The 22,554-nt window shown below is 31.4% G+C and overlaps 1 protein-coding gene across 1 annotated transcript; it reads right to left on the reverse strand.

The window, feature by feature from the left end:
- Nucleotides 1–770: 770 nt before the first annotated feature.
- Nucleotides 771–7,428, reverse strand: LOC131600089 (G-box-binding factor 1-like). Its single transcript, XM_058872317.1, has 12 exons — nt 7,339–7,428; nt 5,779–5,871; nt 5,625–5,672; nt 5,416–5,508; nt 5,250–5,324; nt 4,826–4,995; nt 4,696–4,750; nt 4,455–4,503; nt 4,222–4,310; nt 2,792–2,872; nt 1,547–1,672; nt 771–1,030 (listed from the first exon to the last, which is right to left on the reverse strand). The coding sequence occupies exons 2-12, from the start codon at nt 5,836–5,838 to the stop codon at nt 965–967; spliced, it is 912 nt and encodes a 303-aa protein (XP_058728300.1). The 5' UTR covers nt 5,839–5,871; nt 7,339–7,428; the 3' UTR covers nt 771–964.
- Between the last annotated feature and the right edge of the window lie 15,126 nt (nt 7,429–22,554).

Raw genomic sequence — 22,554 nt, forward strand, 5'->3', positions numbered from 1 at the left:
AGTGAAGGCTTATTGGATACATTAATTCTAGTTGGTGAGGTGATGCTGATGATAAAAAAATCTATAACAGGATATGTGTTTATGCTAGGTCGTGTACCAGTTGCTTAAAACTCAAGAAAGTAACATGTGGTTGCTTTATCATCATGTAAAGTAGAGTGCTTTGCAGCCTCACTTTGTGCTTGTCAAGTTGTATGGTTGGTGAACTTTATTGATGAAATTGAAGACAAGGACCATGGAGCTATGACTATGAAGATTGATAACATATCAGCCATCAATTTAGTCAAAAATCATGTTGCACATGGAAGGAGTAAGTACATAGAGATGAGGTTTCACTATCTTAGGTAGCAAGTAAGCAATGGAAGGCTATGTTTGTAACACTATAGAACTAAAGATCAAATAGCTGATACCGTGACCAAAGTAGTGCAGGTTGAATTGTTCAAGAAGTTTAGGAGCATGATGGATGTAGAAAACTTAAACACAATGAATTAGGTGGTGTGCTAAAGATGTATAACTCATAGTGTTAGGAGGTTACTTAGTGATTAAGAAGTTGTTTTGTGAGAAAATTCTATCTCCATCTTCTTCTCTCAATTCTCTTAAGTGCACAAAGTGTGTGAGTGAAAGAACAAAGCTTGAACAAATATGTGTGTGTATCACTAGAGTGAAGAGTGATTGTGTTTTTGCTCTTATTCAAGAGAACACCTAAAAATAAAGAATTAAGCTTAATGAGACATCATTTAAAGATAATCAAAGAAAAATCCTCATAATTGATAAAAAATATCTTTTATTAATGATCAAAATATATCATTATGTCCTTTCAAAAAAAAAACCATTATGTCTAATATGATTGACAACTTAAAGCAGTCAAAATTCAATTCCATCCCAAATAAAAATATATAATAGATTCTGATCAGTTGTATGATGCTTCCCATCTCAAACTCCTTTTGGGAATCCACCGGAAACAATGTCAAACAGGCTTCATGAGCAATAAATCTGCAATTGATTCTGATCCATACCTCTTAACTAGCTCTTCCTGCTCCACCATCAAATCACAATCAAATTAGTGGCAATCTTTGAAAATAGAGCATTGAGAAGCACAATAATGAAAACCTTCTTTATAAACCAATATCAAAAGCTTTGAATAAATACTAGTCATTTAAGAAAATGAACATGGACATCTTCGGCTTAGGTAACTTCCTTAGACAATTGTTGCACTAGCTTGGTTACAAAGATCAGTGGTTATAAAGAATAGGAAGGAGAGATTAAAGATTTTTTTTTTTGTTTTAGAAAAGAACTTAGAATGGGATAAATCCAGTAATAATGCAAAGAGTTTTCTATCAATTAAAACAATTTTTTCTGTATTTAGAATCAATTTGTATTGATTGCGGTCAAGTGGTTAATGAACTCCACTTAAGAACGAATCGTTTGGGAGAACCCGAGTTCGAATTCGGGCGAAACAAATTTTGGCCGGATTTTATCGCAAGATTTAGTGGCAATGGGTGGAAAAAGAAAAGTTGCATAGAAAAACAAGAGAATTAAAATGACGGACCTCAATGGAATTGTTTTCATTGGTGAGCTCCAGACATTCCTCAGAAAGTGTAACAAGCCTTTGCGTAAGGACGGAATTTTCATCCTTAAGAGTGTCAATCTTTTTACATAGCTCTTCACATTCTTGCTGCCAAGGCACAAACAATGAGAACATCAAATGAAATACAAATTTCAAGAAAATTATAAAGGTTTATATGTTTCCTAGAGGAAACTGTAACTAATTCAGAAGAGATGTAAAACAAAGTCAATGAGAAGAACAAGTAAAATTTGCTACTTCCACAATGGTAATCAAAGATACTGTTAAGCTTTTTGGCAAGGCAAGATCCTATGATTATACACCAATAATAACAACAAATTTTTCTTCCTTTTCCATTAGGTGGGTTCATTTACATGGATCAATCGATGTCATAAAGGCCATCGTGTTTAATCATAACCACGTACGTACAATCATGTTCCTAAGAAAGGGAAAGGTTGTCGAGAATGCGCCATAAGTTCATAATAAGGAAACTTGTAGCTTACGTCTTTTATAAATTAGATTATTAATATAAGCATGTCTATGAGACTGGTCATCAATGAAGGAGATGTATCCTTTTGATCAACCTAGCTGGCCATGTGGCATAACCAACCAAGTTAAAACACTGTTTCTTTGATATTTTGAAATCTAGCTCTCAATAATTACCAGTATATATATATATATATATATATATATATATATATATATATATATATATATATATATATAGTGTCTAAAATGCAGCTTAGCTGGCAGAGTTCTGTCATGGCTTTAATAAATAAGTGGTTATAAAATTCCAAATTAGTCCAAGTATCTTGGGTAGGCATGTGGTTCGTTTTGTATTTGTCGCTGCCATTTGAATGCATGTTTAGGACATGAGGTCACAGGAAACAGCAAAGGAAAATAGAAACAAGAAAGTAATAAAATGCAAAGTAGAAAAAATAGGACAACATTGACTAATTAATAGTTTTATGTTGTCTCAACTATTTAATTAGATCACTATTTCATGATTTATTAAATAAAAAAGTAGAATAAGGACTTGAAAAAACATTTGGACTAAAAGATGAGATGCACAATTGGAAACGAACCCAAAACATTTTTTACATTGTGAATCATATCCAACCATTATCGATTTCATAGATATTTTAATATTTTCGGTAATTATAAGGATACATATTTATATCGGAAAAAAAAAACCCGGCTGCATTGCACCAGTCATGGTCTAGTGTGTACCTGTTTTCGCATCCTTGATCTCTTAGCTGATTCCCTGTTTGACTGTCTTTTCCTTTCTTTTCTTACATCATCATCACCTTCCTGTCAAAAGAAATGCGGAAAAATATTTAAGAATCAAATTTGGCCACCCTAAGAAGGAGTTTACTTTCTGAAATATATTCAACCGACAGGAATGTGATGGTAGCATTTCACATGAAAGGCTCATAAATGACAGGAATAAAATGTAGAAAGAAAAAAAATGCAAACTAGAGAAATTTTTTAGACATGTTAAAAATGCAACTTCTTACAAGATCAGTGGCCTGCAAAAAAAAAAAATACTATAACTATTGCCAATTCGACATGGCAATGACCATATTGATTTCTTATAGGACTAGGTAGACAGAGAAACTATGGCAGCCAACAAACTTAAGCATAACTAACAAGATTCGAGATAGAAAACCAACAATTTAAATATCAATACATACAATGTGTCAATGGGGCATCTAATGTTTGTAACTTAATAGCTTATGCTTTTATGAGGAGAATCAAGCCTTGATAGAAAATTTCACAAAAAAGTATAGTTTTTTTTTACAGCCTTGTCTTCCTAAATCTGTTACACTGACACTATAGACCGAAGGCTTGTCCGAGTGTCCGACATTTATCAGAGTCCAACACCCATACAAAACAGATATGTGAATTTACATTTAATCACGATCCCTTTCATTTTCTCATATTATTATATATCTCTAATCTCTACATGTCAGTGATGTGTTCATATCCATATCAGGTTTCATAGTTTTAAATAAAGTTATGTTCTACCAAATAGTTTGAACTTATTGGAAAAGATCCAAGCCCTATATTGACTACAATTAGGGCGTAATAAGTGCTTATACACCTTAGACATTCCTCACTTTATGAAGTTAATTCCAATATCTAAGAGAACCTGTATGCATAGCCCATACTTCAAGCCAAAAAGGGCTCTTGTATGAGGGAACATGTTAAAGAGGGAGAATGAGCTATAGACCATAAAACACATGTTATAACCAACACCATTAAAAAAAATCTTATGTTATAATCAACAATGCAATATTTTTTTCCTATGTATTTTTTTCCATGGTAATTATAAATGGCTTATGTAGATTGCAGAGAGAAGGTATTTATAAGATATATCTAAAGAAATATAAAGGAGGAGCTAGTCAATGTCATCTCTTCTTTCTTTAGGTTGCTTTCGTACTATATTTCAACATTGACTATGCAGTTGATTATTAGCATTAAATGCTGTAAAATTTAAGATACAAAAGTCCAAACTTACAGCTACATCGAATGTGTGTTTATCACAAGGATTCAAAAGAGATTTTATGAGTTATCTTAGTAAAAATTAATTGTTCTTATATTTTAGCTAACACAAAAATTTACGGCTTTAGGTTGCAGGTATGAAAAGGTTTTAGTACCAGAATTTTCAGTTGAGTATCAGCATTTTCATCAGCATCAGATTCCTTGACCAAAGTCTCTAAATTCTGAGTCAGCCCAGATGGATTTTCTACAAGGAAAGAAGCAAGACTGTTAGTTGCAAGAACTGCAATACAATTTCTGTTACTTGTCGCCATCTGATCATTCAAATTTTAAATAATAAAACATGAATTTACATTACTCAGTTGATCAAAAGATAAATTCATAATCTTACCATCCCCAATAATCATGTTAGGTTTCAGTGTCATGCTTAAAGGTAAAACCTGCCACAAAAAGGATATAGTTAGACTTTTATGCAGAAGATTTTAAGCATATGACCTGTACTAAAGAATAAGTTGAAGCATCTATAAAAATCTAATTTCTTAAATGTTCTAACTTCTAAATATAACAGTGACAAAAGGTGTATTAAATTCATGAACCACATATTTATATAAAAATTTAATAGATCAACATACATTGTTAGTGCCCTCTTGTTCTTCGCCCGGTGATATCTTGCTTCCACTTGGTACACTGTGAACAGTTTTTTAGTCAGGCCAGGAAAAATGTTATCAACATGCTTACCAAAATAACAAGAACAAAATGTACCTCATTGAGGTTCCATCCCTATCATTTTTCGGTGCTGAAGATGGGTTTCCATATTCTCTTGAATCCCCAGTTATTAAACTTAGTGAGTTTCCGATGAATAATTTGTTGAAGTCCGAGTTTCCTTCTCCGACATTCCTTCGAGCCGTTCCTGAAAAGGCCAGTGCAGGATCCTGACGAAAATGCAGAAACATTTGTATATGAATATACAAACTCGTACATAATTCATTATGGAAGTTTCTCTAGGATGAACAAACATTCATTGAATCCATCCACTAGTAATTACTAAACCCAACCCCGCCCCTAAAGAAATACGAAAATTCTACTAAATATATACTAACTATAAAATGAATTCCATAGCAATTATGCGAGAATAAAATACATTAATGAAGTGCAACAAATACATTTATTGAAAGGTTAGGTTCACCTTAGCTACGTGAGGTTTATTGGAGAGCCTTGCAGGATCATTTAGGGCATCACGGTGAAATAGTGCATTGTTTGCCTGCACCAAACAATAAAGAATTTGAAAATGCAGCAGGTGGCTTCTCTAAGAAAGAAACTGTCATACGATGCAGTTATATGTATATCATTACCTGATTTTGCCACATGTACTGCTGATACATGTAAGGGCTAGCTGCAAGTGGATTATAAAAGGGATTTGAAGTAGACCCAGGATTGTAATAAGCCTATTTAAAATTTAAAAGAAGATAAATGAGTCAGTTTTCTCCCTTTCCGTACGAGACGCGGGTTACATGGCCAAAATACGATCACAAATTAGTTCAGAACAGAAAATGTTTTACACCTGCATATTTGTAGACCAATGAGGGGGCATAGGCTGGTTTGGAGTTTGCTGTTAGAAAGAAATATCAAAATAATATAAAGCATATCAGCTATAACCATAAGCAGACTGTACATTCAGAAAATTAGTTAAGATAGCCATAACACGATTTACTAACATCTTGAGGCGCAATAAAATTGTAAGGCCTCCCAAATGGATTGAATTCTTCTTTCCCCATCAAGCTCGAGAAACTTGCGAATCCAGCAGCTTCCTAAATAAATAATTGTTTATAAATCAAAACACATTATGATAACGTACATAATGTCAAAAAACAATCCTAGACCCTTCAAGTGTTTTTCCACAGAAGGATAGTTGCGTAAGACGTTCATCGACTACTTGACCAAACATTCAAGATATATTTGATCAGGTCTGATAGGATCAAACCTTGAAGAAACAGGGAGATTATATATATGTACCTAATAAATAAAAGCGAACTATTTATGTTCAATCAATACAAAATTGAAAAATATTGACCCCGATTTTATTTCCTTCAATTGAATACTAGCAAATGTGGTCAATCGCAGATCGCAAAAGATAGCGGTGTATTCAAGGTCTGCTATGCAACCTGTTATAGTGCCGCTATTTGACAATATTTTGTACTGAATAGCGTTTTGCGGAATAATTGGTACTAAATAGCTTTTCGCGGAATAATAGGTGCTACATAGCGCGGAATAATGGAAAATTTGTTCAAACGCCGCTATAGCCTTTATTTAACAATACTAATAGGGACAGTCATTAATCTCATAGTCTGTTTGATCCAAAGAGTGGAGAGAAGCAATGCAGAGGTGAGTGATTTTAATGTAGGAGAGAGAAAAACTTAATGACACTTTTCTTACTTGATTCACAAGTAAAGTAGAAGATATTAATGGAGAGATAATGCTAATTTATTTTTTTACACCCATAAAATTTAGAGAAAATTTTACACTGACAACCGATCAACGACGTATATTCTTCCAAATCACGCATATATATTAAAATTATTTTGATGACATGGCAGACAAATGATTCTTTATTACAAGCAACTGCATCTCCATTAAATTATAAAATTTACTGTCATAATATTTCATGTAAAAATATTTCAGTAATTAATACATCTGAAATCTAAAACTTTAGTCCTCTCGGTTCAAATCCACCAATATTGGAAAACAATCAAAATTGAATAGACACCTAAAAATTATCTCTCTACTATCCTTTCCTTCATCTTCCCTCAATCAAACACACAATCCATATATTCAGTTACAAAATCCACCATCAAGAAAACCTAAAAAAAAAATCATAATCCTACACCAATCAAAACAGACATTTTTTAAATAAAAAAAAAAAACACTTAATAATTACTGCATTGTCAGAAATTCAAAAATAAAATAAAAAAATCGCATCGAATCTTATTCCTTTTATGTATTAAACATCGATTCGCCGCAAATTCTTCGCGAAAAGGACACAATTCAATAGAGTAAAGTCTAATTAAGAATTATTTCGATAAAACAGTAAACAAAATCCAACGAATAATTGTTCAAGTCCGAAATAACAAAATTGACGAAAAAAATAAACGAGAATAATCATCTTTGAATCGCTAAACTAACACTAACGGAAACAAAAATTAACAACAAAAATATCAAAGAAGATAACAATTGAAAACGAGAGAATAAAAAAATAAAAAAAAAGGTTCAAATTTTACCAGAAGCTGAAACCGAAGTTTCAACGAAACGGTGATGAATGTTAATGGAGAAGAGAAGAGAAATCGTTGTGGCGCGAAAGACAAGTTTGTGTAATGTTATGAAAGATGAAAGACACTGTTTTATTTATTTATCTTCAAACTTGAAAATTTGGAATTTTTTTCTACAGTCGCACTTTTTGATCTGGTGAATCTTGATCGTTAGATTGATTTTGCCTTTGTTAAAGCGTTTATATCAACGGTTGAAAGTTCTTCACTGTGTCTAGTTTTATGCAGGAGATTTTGGTCTGTGTATGTTACTCTTTCTTTATAAATTTGGATAGTTATTAATTACTTGGATATTATTTTTCCGAATAAAGAAGATTTTTATTACTTTCGTTTTATGCAATAAAATATTTCTTGTAAGAAAAAATTTTCGAACGTTATCGAACTGATACTTTATTTGACTTGTTTTCAAAAAGAAAAATACATTATTTGACGTTTGTAGTTCTTTCTTTCAATTTTTTTATTTTTTGTTTAATATTTTTATTTATTATTTTCTATTTTTAATTTATCTAGATGAATAAATTTAATTTTAAAGTGCGAATTGAATTGATTTGAATTGTTAGGTTAATGTACACAAATCAAATCCAAATTATATATCACTATATATAAATGGAATACCAAGTTTAGATATATGTTTTTCTTTTAATTTTACCTTTCATTGAATAAATTTAATTCATAGTTTTACTTTATTCTTTAAATAATTGAATTTTATCTTAATTTAAAATAATTTAATTCTAATTTAAATATTTAAATAAAATTTAATATAGAACCCTTAAATCAAATTAAACAAATTAGATCTAAATTTATAACAACTTTGAATTAAAAATTAATAATAAAAATAACATAACTAAATGATATAATTTTTGTTATTATAGAAGAAAAAAAGGAAAGAATTAGAAGGTAGAATACTTCAAAGTATCGCTAGTCAACTACAAATAGCGAGTCCGATCAAAATATCGTTTTTCGTGCGCAAGACGTCAACTACTAATAGCGAGCTCGATCAAAATATCGCTTTTCGTGTGCAAGACGTCAAGTTGAACCCGTGAAATTACCTTACTTTTATTTCCAATTTTGTGTATGTTCCATGATCTATGGTTTTAGTCAATTTATACTTTTGATTCATAATTCATACTTTTCAATTTTCAATTTATATCTTTTAATTTTATTTTTTTTAGTGTTAGAGATCTTGCCAAATGATTTTTTTTATAAGCAATTTTATATTCAACTCGGAGTACTAGGGGTACTCAAACCCGAATATAAAAAAAACATACAATCGAAAAACAACCGCCTACTCAAATATAATTCAGAGGATATTTAAACCACTCATAGAAATTACAATTAAGGTTCTTTCCTTCTATTTGAGTCCACCACCATGAATACATCTTGATCTTGAAAATAGTTTCCTCCACATCCCCAATCTCATTATTGAATATCATGCCATTTCTAGCTTTCCATAAGCACCAAGTTACAGCAAACCAAATTGATGCCTCCCTCCCCTTAGCTACATTCCTTCAAGTTATGGTAGAAGTCCCACAAATGTACATGGCTATCCATCAAAGAGTCAAGGTTTCCCTGCAAATTAAGCCATAAATAAACAGCCTGCCACACTTTCTTAGTAAACTCACAGTTAAACATCAAATGCGGTATATCATCAAGACTACTAGTCGAACTGCACAGGTTGCACTGTTTTTCGCTAGCAGAAAATTCTATGCCACGCCTTGCAAGTTGTATTTTGGTTGGGAGCCGATTATGAAGCAAACGCCAAGCAAAAACTTTTACTTTATGCGGGACTTTCGCCATCCATACAATCTTCAGAGATGATGCAATGCTCTCATTTACAACATCCTCATCATTAAGTAGCAACAACCGGTCATAGAAAGATTTAACAGAAAAACCATTCCCACCACCAAATGGCCAAATCATGACATCTTCTTCTAACCGAACCAGACTAACCTCCATAAGAATTCCTGCCAATAATGTAGCTTCTGCGACCAATTCAGCATTATACGGATCCCAATTCCACTCTATATTCCAATGCCATCTCTCACCAATCCAACAACCATTATCCTCCACCGACGCATTCCTTCTTGTAACAATGGCGTACAGGTTTGGACACACGCTCCTCAGTGTAGCCCCCAACTATCCATTTCGAATTCCAAAATGGGATAGCACCCCCACCACCAAGCCTCCAAGTCACCCATTGAGTGAACCTAGGTTTGAGGATCGATCCCTTAATTGACATAAGGTCTCTCCACCGTAGCGAATCTTTAGAGTTTAGTAAGTTCTCATCATCCCTCCACAGCCTATTAAAAACATTTCCATACCTTTGGTGTAAAAGTTTCATCCAAAATTGCATTATGATCCGCTCCAAATCTCCACAACCATTTGTTGAGCAACAGCTTATTGAATGGAGATACATCTGTAATGCCAAAACCACCATCAGCTTTAGATCTACATAAGGACTTCCAACTTTGCCACACAATTCCTGTTCTGTCAGCCGACCTTGCCATAGGAAGTTCCGTTGAATGCAGACGATTTCCTTAACAACCTTGGACGAAACTTTAAAGAAGGACAGATAACATTCAATAACATTCAACCCTTCCATTTTGATAATTTTTCCCTCAAGCTGCTAGTTATTGGTTTCCAGAACTCAACTCTTCTATGGTTTCCTCCTACTATTATTCCAAGGAACTTGAATGGTATGGAATCAATTTTACATGATAAAAATTCCGTCGCAGCCACCAAAAAAAACTGATCCACACTAACACCGTATAATTTGCTTTTAGACATGTTAATTCTCAATCCATAAACCATTTCGAATTCGCGCAGTATTGCCTTCAGACTCCAGATATTCTTCCACGAAGCCTCTCCCACAATAATCGTGTCGTCAGCAAATTGCAAGAGACTATAAGCATCAGTACCATTAATCTTAAACTCCTAGAACAACCCCCCACTCACAACTTGATTTACAATTCTTGTCAATCCCTCTGCCGCAATTGCGAATAAGAATGGCGATAACGGATCCCCCTGCCTCAGCCCTCTCATGATTGAGAATTCATCTGTAGGGCTTCCGTTAACCAACACTGACATCCTACTTGAAAAAATTCCAGCTTCCAACCAACTCAACCATTTTTGGCCAAACCCCATTTTGTTCATGATTCCACACAAATATTTCCAATCGACGCAGTCATCTGCTTGAGCAAAGTCAACTTTAAACATTATACAATTCCTTCTTTCCCTTCTAGCAAAATCAATCAGCTCATTAGTTGCCAAGACACCATTGAGAATTTCCCTGCCTGGGATGAAAGCAGTTTGATTTTCAGATATAATCTTCCCAATCACATGCCTAAGTCTTGCTGCCAGAATCTTTGAGATGACTTTATACATACTCCCTATCAAGCATATGGGACGATACTCGTCTAACCCTTGAGGGTTCTCCGCCTTAGGAATCAACGCAAGAAAAGAAGAGGTCACTGCCTTTGGCAACTTTGATAACCTATGAAACTCTTGGATGAATTCAATTATGTCTCTTCCCACAATACTCCAACACTTCTTAATAAATTTCATGTTAAATCCATCAGGTCCAGGACTTTTATCCCCATCACATTCAAAGATAACATCTTCAATCTCTTCTTTAGAAAAGTAAGCCTCCAATATCATGGTTTATAAATTTAGTTGGTTGAATTCTTTCTTCTCAAGTAAGTTGTTATTCCATGTTTCACCAATTGGTTTATAAATTAATGGGTTAAATACTATTCACCCTCTGCCAAAGTAGCGAGATTCGGTTTTCCCCCTTATTAAAAAAAAAAATTAGCCTTCGCCCCTTAGAAAACAAGATTCTGTTTCTAGGAACCCCCTATCCCTTGTTTGGCTGACTGGGCGAGGGGAATCTTGCTGACTGGGCATGGTTTTGGAAAGCTTGCAAAATTGCAAATAATCAAACTTGCAAAAACTCGGTTTCGAACCCAGGTCACTAATGTTACATTCCCACTAGCTTACCACCAAACCATGCATGTTTTGTTGTTTATATTTGCAAAAATGTTCTATATAATAATATTCCATTCTTTTATTTAGTTTTTCAATAATACTCCATTCTTTTATTTAGTTGTTTAATTAACTTTTTCAGTAATATATAAATTAAAAAAGCTGTATTATTTAATAATTATATAATTATAAAATGTTTAAAAGTATTTTAATTAATGTTTTTTTATAAAATATTTAATTAACGTTGTTAATTAACTTTTTTTATAATTATGTTTAAATGTATTTAAAATATTTTAACGTTTTTTTATATAATTATATAAATGTATTTTAAATATTTTAAATACTAATAATTTTAAATAATGATTTTAATATTTTAATAAACATTTTAATAAACATTTTTTTAATAATTTTAAATAATGATTTTAACATTTTAATAAACAGTTTTAATATTTCAATATTTTATAAAAAACCGTTAATTAAAATACATTTAAATATTTTAATAACTATTTTAATTGCCCAGTTTTTTTAAAATGTTAAAAAATTTATAAAACATTTTTATTAACGTTTTTATTTTATTAACATATATATAAAATATTTAAAATATACATTTAAAATACATTTATATAATTATATAATTATAAAATATTTAAAAATACATTTAAAATACATTTATATATTTTATAATAATATAATTATTAAATAATACATTTAAATATTTATTAACGTTTTTATAAAATGTTAAAAAAAATTTGTATGTACAGCTTTTTTTTTATTAAATCTATATTTATTTATTAATGTTTTTATTAAAAATATTTAAAAATTTAGTAACATTTTTAAAAATTTATTTAAAAATGTTAAACGTTTTTATTAACGTTTATATTTATTAAAAATTTATAAAAATATCTAAACATTTATAAAAAATTAAATAAAATTATTAAAAAAACATTTAAAAAAAATTATTAAAAAAACTTTTATATAAATTAAAAAAACTGAATAAAAATGTTTATGAAAATTATTAAAAAAATGTTTATATAAATTATTTAATATTACATTTAAATAAAATTATTAAAAAAACTTTTATATAAATTAATAAATAATACATAAAGTAATATATACATATTAATAATAAATTTAAATAAAATTATTAAAAAAACGTAAATTAAAAAATTATTTAAAAAACGTAAATTAAATAAAATTATTAAAAAAACGTAAATTATTAAAAAAAACATTTAAATAAAATTATTAAAAAAACGTTTATGTAAAATAAATAAATAAATAAATAATACATAAAGTAATATATACATATTAATAATAAGTTTATAAATAAATAATACATTATAAATATGAATATATACTTTTATTGAAAAAAAAGTAGAAAAGTAGAAAATATGTTACATATATACAGATCCTTCCATATGTAAAACATGAAAGCTTCTATAGCCTAGTGGTAGAGGGAACGCATGTGTACCCCTTGGAGCTGGGTTGTGCAACTTATTTATTTGCTATTTTTCCAGCCTTTTCAAAGGAAGCCACGTCAGCAGCCAAACAAAGAAATAAATAAGGGGGAAAACCGAATCCCCCTACTTTGGCAGGGGGTGAATAGTATTTAACCCTAAATTAATTTAAGATTATAATTATAATCCTATATATTTCTTTAGTATAGTTATTTTTTCATATTGTAGTGGCCTACTATTTATGTAAAAAATCCACCTTGCAAAAAACCTTTATTAAAGATGAAAACAATTTCAGTTGAATTATGTGTATATTGATAAATTGTAACAAATAGAGAATATCTTATTTCTCATGTTTTTTAAGTTTTCTATCAAAGAAATAATCTATTTAGACAATTTCTTTATAGACCCCCCTGTGGGGATAATCCTTGCTGAAAACCCCAAAATACCCATGTTTTGGAGATGCATCTCCGAAGTATTTTTTCTTCAGAGTTTCTCATATTTCAGAGATGCATCTCCGAAAACATCTATCTATTTTGTGGTGTTTTCGGAGATGCGTCTCCGAAAGCACTTAAATTTCAAATTGAACGTTGGATTTTAACTGTCAGGTGTTTTTTCGAAGATGCATTTCCGAAAAAAGTTATTCATAAAAATTTTCCCTCCTTCACTATTTCATCATTTTCATCTAAACCAAAACATAAACCCTCTCCAAAACCTCCATCATTCTCAATCAATTTTTCGTCTCCAAATCAAGTTTCAAGCGGTTGATCATACTTAGGGTTGTGCAAAATATCCGGTTGTGATGCCCAAATCCATAACCAAATCTAAACTACTTTTAAATATTCGGATATAATTGAATGGTTATTAACCGGTTTAGTTATAAATGATTTGGTTATCCATTCATATAATTCGGATATTATTAAATGGTTATTAACCAGTTAAATTATTTTTGATTCGGTTATAATCCGGTTATTATCCGAATCCAAATATTTTAATTGTCAAAATAAATAAAAAAATTGAAGAAGAAAATTTCGGAAAAAATATTTTTAAAACTAGATTTTTTAAAAAAACCGGTTATATAATCATAACCAAATTTATAACCAGTTATATTACCAATTTTGATTAAAATGTGGTTATGGTTATAAATCCAAACCATTTAAATGATTTTAAAATGATTATGGTTTGGTTTTTGAAAATAACCAACCATGCACACCCCTAATCATACTAAAGGGAGCATAGAAAGCTACAAATTGAGGTAAATTCGGAAGTACATTTCCGAAAATTTAATGCTTCAGGGATGTTTTCGGAAGTGCATTTCTGAAACATCCACTGAAAGCGAGATAAGGTTTGTTGGGTCATTATTACTCCAATAAGTCTATAAATAATACACCATACATTTTCATCATCATAAACCCACAAACAGCAATGACACAAACCTACCCCCATCTAGCTTTTTTCTACTTCAGCAGTGGTTACCCGATGTCGTTTCAATTTCGCTTCTCGCGCGACACGCCATTCGCGGAATTGATAATGTCGCTCAACTCTCTCTTGCAGTACCCGGAAAATCAGAAGGTTGTCAAGCTTGAGTACCGATCGCCTTCGCTTAACGACGAGGGAGACGTTCAGCTCACCCCATTTGAAGTCGAGAACGACAAATATTTAGCGGTTTTTTGGATAACTTTTGACCATTTTCTTCAAAGGGTCTGATCGAGTTTGATGCAAAACTTCAAAGATCGGGAGCCGACGTTATCAAAATGTTGACTCATCCTCAACTACCCGTGTTTAACAATATGTAACTTTAATATCATGTTCTGTGATGTTTGTAATTTTGATGCTTTATGATAAATCGAAGCTTGGTTCGTTTGTTTTTTGTATTCTGTATCAGACAAGATTTCGGAAGTGCATCTCCGAAATATTCCAAGGGGGGTGAATTCGGAAGTGCATCTCCGGAGTCACTTTTTTTCTGGAAAAAAACTATATTTCGGAAATGCATCTCCGAAATCACCTTTCTTTCAAAAAAAAAAGGTGTTTTCGGAAGTGCACATCCGAAACCATTTTTTTTTCATAAAATAGTGACTTCGGAGATGCATTTTTGAAATATAGGGGCATTTTGGGAATTTCTCCGCGGATATCCAAGAAGGTTGGGGGTCCATAAAGAAAGTGTCCTTATTTATTGATTGATATTGTTTGGCCTTACGCTAATATGGGCTTTGTTACAAAGTTGGTCTTTTTCCTTCGCAATTTGGGCCTTTACATGATCCAGTATGTTTTCAAGTCAAACTTGTCCTTGTTACTAGAAGCATCTCAAGTAATTTGGTGTGTTGCTTCGTTGTTTGTTCTACTAACATGTTGAACCCAAAGTCTTTGAAAAAAAGTTCCTCTTTCTTTTCATCTGATTGCAAATCAAACCCCAACTCATTCTAGACATATCTTCAGAATTCATAGTTTCAACAATGTTATTGTTGTTAAGTTCAAAGATGACGTCAAGAAAGCAACACTTAATTGCTAAGGTTAAAGTCTACTTCATATCAGTAACTTCGGCCATAATTGGATCCTCACCCCCATCTACGGATCAAGCACTGAAAGCAAGAATATCTCCATTTTCATCTCTAAAAATTGCTTCATCGCAGCAGATTTGCATTTGATCCACCCTTTATCATGTATATTGTCCTTGTTATTCCAATTATTTTTATTTGTTCTTTGATTTGAATTGTCACTATTCATTTTTTGCATGTTGATGTTTTCGTGATGATCGCCCCTCTACGGGTCCGTTCTAGAGTGATTTTTGTGATTATTCAATTGATAGTTACCATAATCTCCTTTTAGGTTAGGATTCGGGTATTGATTTCTCTTCTTGTTATTATTCATGTATTTGTTATGACAGATGCTTATGTTGTATAACATGTGGCTCTCAATGTTGGTAGTGTTGTATCTCCATAACCTCTAATTATGATAATGGCTATTCGTGCTCTTTAGCTCCCTTTAATTCACGTTTGTTACATTTTCTTTCCCTTTTCATTCACTTTGGTTCTGAATCCTCTCTTTTAACTTGTTTAACCTAGAATTTTTCTTTTGTATGATTTGGTAGTTCTCCTTGAGGTTGTGGTTATTAATGATGTTGCTCATGCTATCAAAGATCTTCTTATTGATATCCTCATCGTTATGCTTGGATGTATCTTCTCTTCTTTTGTCTTTCTTGCTTTCTAAGTTTTTATTCATATTCCTCCTCTCATTGTTTTTATTGATGCAATCCTTATCTAGTTCCCTTTCGATTTTGCTTAGTTTTAGAAGAAAGGTGTTTGTTAGTGTTGTTATCAATGGCCTCAGATGAGGTGATGGTATTCGTACTCATGTCAAACTTGTTAATCTTCAATTGATGATCTTGATTATTTCTTACTTTTTCTTCTTTGCTTTTGGTATGACCGAGGTTGTTCGCCATATGATAATTGTGGACACTCTAACTGGCTTGGTCAAGGGCATCAGTGGATGTGATCTATTTTTCGTCATACAATAAGGTATTCCGAGAAAACCACATATAGTATATGTTGTTGATAATAATTACATTTGTGTAGTCATCCATTGTAGTTAAGTTGTCTCTAATTTAATATGTAAATTGAATGTTTTTGTTGTGTTTTATATTGAGTTGTGACCCAAACTAGACTTTCTTAGTCTAAAAGTAGTTTTAGAAGCAGTGGTTGATGGAATTAATACACTAGTTACATATAGTGTAAAGGGGTTGCATTGAATTCTTCTATTAGTGAGATTTTCCTTAACGGGTATAGCATTGTTGAGAATTCTCCATATGAGGAATAATTGTCTAGGAGTTGCTTGGCTTTTCCAAGTTTTCTTCCATAAGGGTTTGTCTTTCTCTCTGATGGACCCTTGAGGTTTTTTGTCTTTCTTCCAGTTTGGTATGTATTGGTAACCAGCTTTAACACTGTAATTGCCATTTGGGGTTGCTATCCAGCTGAGAATGTCTTTTACTTTAGTTTTGTAGAGGAGATTTCCATTTTGGCTTTTTTGTCTATATGTATGTAAGTATATTCTATGATGTCATGGATCAAATCACTGTTTCCCTTCTCAATCAGGTCTCTAACTCCAACTACCCTTGTATTCAAGGGTTTTTGTGTTAGGACTTTAAACCCTCCTTGATTGGGTATTAATTTTCTTCCCATATGTTAACCTTTTTCACCATTTCCTAATATCGAACGAGTGCCTTTCTTGATTATCCATTTGCTTTGATGGATTCTTCTCCATGTTTGACTAGGGTTTTTAAGGTTAGCTTAAAGGAAAGTTTGATTAGATTAGTACTTGGCTGCATGAGTTTTAACCACAAGAGAATTAGGATTAGTAATGAATCTCTAGCCTTGCTTAACTAGCAAGGCATCATTGAAGTCCTTGATTTGTCTGAAACCTAAACCACTTTCACTTTTAGAGTTGCAAAGTTGATTCCACTTCCTCCAATAAATCTACCTTTCCTCTCGTTGTTTCCCCACCAAAAAAATTTCACCATCCTTTCTATTTCCTTGCATATGGCCTTTGGGAGCTTAAAAGAACTCATTATGTATGTATGAATCAATTATCAAACCTTATTTAGTAATTGAATCAATAAATATTATTATTGGTAACTAGAGACTAAACTATGAAAGTAATACTATTATTAAGGTGTTGCATGTTATATATTTTTCTAAATATGAAAATTATTTAATGTAAGAATTGTATGTATGAAATCAACATGTGTTATAAAAATTACATTGAATCTTCTAATTATTAAATTTGTATCAATATGTGTGCATGCGGTTAAATTATGGTATGTGAAATTCCTTATGTAAATTATACAAAATTCTTTTATGTGAATTAAGTGAAATTCCCCTATGTGATAAATGCAAAATCTCTTAATGTGAAATCTTTATATGAGAATTATGTGAACTAGTGTCATAAAATCTTTATGTGTGAATTATGTATATAAATATTCTGAAAATTGTATTGTGAAAAATGTTAGTCTAATCTCTAGCCAATGCAGTATTCTATTAAGGTGAGTTACTTAGACCTAATGGGGGCTTGTTTTAAGGCCTTTAGACTAAGCGGAGTGTTTCATTTGTGATCACGATATAGGAATGGTCTAACAAACTTATATGTTGGACAAAACATACTAGTTTTGTCTGCTAATGGGATTTACGGGGACTCATCAAGGGGGAATTCATAAAGTGACTTAGTGGATAATTTTCTAATGTTGAAAATTACCATATAACTTTCGGTGTTTTTGCGTGTCATTTAAATGGATTACGGTCGAGTTGAGTGAGTATAAACTTGAATATGAATGTCTCTTAAGTGAGCATATTACCACGTTCATTGACATGTGTTTGGAGTTAAACTCATGCAAGAACACATTCATATGGAACTTATATTTTATTTGGTACCATATAGCTCATAATACTTTGTTAGAAATGTAATAATATGTTCACTCACGAGGATAACACATTATAATTCTCATATACTCATTCATCTTTGCCCAAGATCTAATGTATGTAACTAGTCAAAGTAAATTAGGATTACATTATAGCTCTCCACATCGTAATTTATACACTAAACCACTTAGGAATTCTCTCCTAAAATTCTTTGTGATCCAACTAGTAGACATTTTCCATCAGGCTCGATACAATAATGTTCTCCCAATACTTAGGTTTGTTAAACTCTTTATATTATGAGCATATTACAACACTCTACTTAACTATAAGTCCTAACACATATTTTTCTCCTCTTGTAGGCCCAAGTACCTACTCATAACAAAGTATTATCATTAATTAGCATTATAACAAATAATGTTTTTAACCTCAGATGTGAAATACGTTTTACTTCGGCTAAAGTAGCGAGATAACGAAGGGCATCAAAAAAAGTTTCCACTTAACACATCGATGATTAACAAAACTGAGTAACATAGTTATATGCACATGGATTCGAACCCCAGCAACTACAGTTTTATTATTTTCAAAAGTAGCGTATCTTTTATCTCGATTTATTTAAAAAATCGAGGGTTATGATTATTTTTTTTAAGTTATTAGATTGTTTACCCAGAATATTACACTGTTTACCCAATATTACATTGTTTACACAGAATATTAAAATTAAAATAAAAGTCAAATTCCCTAGAGTTCAATATAAAATCAAATTTCCTAGGGATCTAGATAAAAATCAAAGTCCCTCAAGATTTAGACTTTAGATCTTCGAATTATTAAATCTTGGGGAAGATCTTCTGTTGGATCTTACATGCAATTTTTCTGATGAAAAAAAAGGGTAAGATAATTAATTTAAAAAATTATATCATTTTCGGTTCGAATAAATATTTAAGAAAATAAACCTTGAACCTAGAAAATTTTATGCTCTTGCAATCCATCATAGAGAACTTTTCCAAGCGTCCTTAGGTTTCAAGCGCTTCATATGTTTCATTTAGGCTTGATTTTCAATATTCAACATGCTTTTATAATGGATGTCCCTTAGGTTTCACACATATCACTAATGGCATCATCTTGAACATTGATAATCATTAAATGGACGACAAAGATTTGTTAAGGTCGGTGTATATAGTAGAGAAAAAAACACTTAACTATCACATCAATCATGACAAATCACCGAGGTGAATGCGCATTTTATTTTATTTTTAATTACATTGCTTTTACAGAATATTAAAAATACATTGTATGCAACAAATCTTCAATGATATCAAGATTTAAATGCTAGAGGTCTCATGCAAGATGCTAGAAAACTGTTTCCAGGGCCAGTGAGAATTTTTATTTTTTGCACTTGCAATCCTTCCCGGAGATATGTTGTAGCGGTGGTATATATTTCCTCTCTTTGGGGTGGCTTCATATTATTAAGGATTAGGGTAAAATCTATTTAACGAGTGTTTTTATAGTAAAACATGACTACTATACCCCTCGGTTTAACTATAAAAGAGAGGTAAATTTTCACCTCCTATAAACTATCACCTCGATTTTAGATTAAAACCGAGGTGGATAATTTTTTTTAAATATTTCATTGTTTACATAGAATATTAAGATAAATTATTTACAACAAATCTTTTCAAAGGTTAAGCTCCCTTCTTTGTGTAAGTTAAAGCTTCCTTCTCTGTTTAAGTTCCAACTTCTAAAAGAATGATGTTTGAATGTCAGAACATTGCATTTAAGTTCACCATTTTTTAGCAGTCTGTTTGTTTGAAGAGAGAAGAGTACACAAGAAATGTCATATACTATTTCCTTTTTTTGGAAATGTACAACAAATATTTGAAGCAAGATTTATTTTCTACGCTTGCAATATATCAAATGAACAAAAATACAACATCAACACCATTATGTGAGATAGATTGCAAGGTCATAAAAAATGTTTTGTTCTAGATAGAAAAACAATGAAAAAAAATGTTGTCTTGTAATCCATCCCAAAGAATGATGCATGCGAGTTTGGGGCGGCTTCATGTAAGTAAGGATTAGGTTACAATCTGTTTGACGAGTGCTTTTATAGTGAAATATGATTATTTGATCCCCCGGTTATATCAAAAAATTAAGGATTAATTCATTTAGTTTACACTTATAAACAAATAAAACATGGTGCGCCTAGGCGTAATACCTCGTTTTTTTTTGCTGAGGTGAAAGTTTCGTCGTGAAATGTATTATTTATAGTAGTGTAGGGATTAGTCTATCATAATTCACATATTGACACAAAGTATTCGACATGTTTCACACTCATTCACAACACATGTAACATGTTCTCTTTATTCATTTTGCACAAAGTTGCACATAACTCACATAACATGTATAAGTTACACTTGTATATCATAATTAGCACAATTTGTCAAGTATAACACTTAGCAACAAATCACACAGAGAGTGGGTAATTTTATAATGTTCAACATCATTCCATTTATCAAACATCACATAAATTATAGCATGTATTTTAATATTAAAACACACAATACCTTAAAAAGGTTTCTAACCTTTATTTTGTCATCTCTTACACATTATCACATTTAACTCATAAAACTCACTAATTATGGTTTAGAATTTGACCAGCCCCATACAATGTGGGAAGTTATGCATTATGTTGTCATATTCATTATCAAACACATAACACATACAAAATAATATCACTATTACCTTAAATTTGAGATTTATCACTAAGTGAATTTTTAACATATAATTAATAATTCTAATGAGACGATCAATGATATTCAACTAAATGATAAATAAGGTCAGGGATAAACTATAAGGTGTTGTTCCTTTTGATTGGTTGCATTAGGTCAAACGAAATATTGCAAGATTATTTTATATAGAGGCAACTTGTGGAACAAGATGTTCCAACATGTATTCCAGCATCTGGCCTCAGTCTGCAGACCAAGATTTATGAGTGAATTTGTGTGCTTTGATGTTTGATTCCTGGAAGATTGGTTGATGTATATTTTAATTAGATATGGATTAATTAAAAAATTTGGAGTTGGTTTAAATAAGAAGATTTTATTGGATTTGAATTGAAGAAAAGATTTAATTGGATATGCTTTGGAGGTAGATTTGGTTTAGTTGTATCCAAGATTGTGCTGAAAATTTAATTAAATAAATATTCCATGAAGAGATTTAATGGGATTTATTTTAATCACAAGATATAGATTTGCACTTAATAAGAAGATCTTCAATCTAATATGTAGAAGTGTGGTTCAGTTTTAGCAAGATATTTATTATGAATCCTTTACTTGAGAAGTTGAAATTGCGATTTATATAAAGTAAAGATTGTATTTGATTCGTTTAAGATTTAGAATTTTGTCACAATGACACATGTGGGACACGATGTTTCAGCATGTGTGCGACATCTGGCCTTTGATAGTAGACCATGATTATTGTTATTCTGAATGTAATTTCTGGTTGAGCTTCAATCAAATTTGTTGCAGATTTGTTGCTATCTTTTAGCAATAAATTCATATAGATTTGTTTGATTAGATTAGACATGATTAAATCAATTTAAATGGAGAATTAAATTTGAATCAAATCAAATCTTTTTAGAGGTTGTTAAGAAATAAATCAAAACAAAATCTCATATATCTTTGGACGAGATCAAAGCTGCTTATGCCAATTGGAAAAAGCCCAAAAGAAGGATTGATATTTAAGGAGACTCAAACCTAACGTTTGAAGTGTGCATGTATTAAAGATTTGTGCGTCAGGGTTTATACTTTGAGTCTTTGTTTTTGTTGTTGTTTGTGCACCACTCAAGCGCTTTCATTCATATCTTAAAGCATAAAGTTTGGTTTGTTAGTTGAATTGTAAGTCCATATTCTTTAAGTTGTTTATTTAAGTTGATCACTTGGGATTAGTGATTGAGATAAAGTGAGAGGGGTTCTCATATTTAGGGAGATACCTAAATAGAAAGTCACTAGGATTAGGAAGAGGCATTGAACAACATGAGGTTGTTTTTCCTATAAGAATAATTGTACTAATTCGAAATAGCGGATTTCCTTTCTTAGGTTAGAAGCCCCCAGATGTAGGTGAGGTTGCATCGAACTGGGTTAACAATTCTTTGTGTTCTTGTATTGTTTTCATTGTTATTTGATATCTTCTTGCAAACTGATCTTTCGATAAATCATTTGTCCCCTAAATTTATCGTTTGTCATAAAATCGGTTGTACATGTTGTCTCATGCATTTGATCTCCTTAAGAATAAAATTTCATAAGGAATTATTTTATCATCTAATTTGCAAAGAC

Source organism: Vicia villosa, linkage group LG4 (assembly GCF_029867415.1).
Source record: "Vicia villosa cultivar HV-30 ecotype Madison, WI linkage group LG4, Vvil1.0, whole genome shotgun sequence".
Lineage (NCBI taxonomy): Eukaryota > Viridiplantae > Streptophyta > Magnoliopsida > Fabales > Fabaceae > Vicia > Vicia villosa.

Excerpts from the sequence above, each read along its gene's own strand:
- LOC131600089 (XM_058872317.1), bottom strand. The coding sequence starts at position 5,838 with ATGGGGAAAGAAGAATTCAATCCATTTGGGAGGCCTTACAATTTTATT. Across the intron at positions 4,311-4,454 it reads TAACATGATTATTGGGGATG|AAAATCCATCTGGGCTGACT; the intron begins GTAAGATTATGA and ends CTTTCCTTGTAG. Across the intron at positions 2,873-4,221 it reads ATACTCAACTGAAAATTCTG|GAAGGTGATGATGATGTAAG; the intron begins GTACTAAAACCT and ends TTCTTTTGACAG.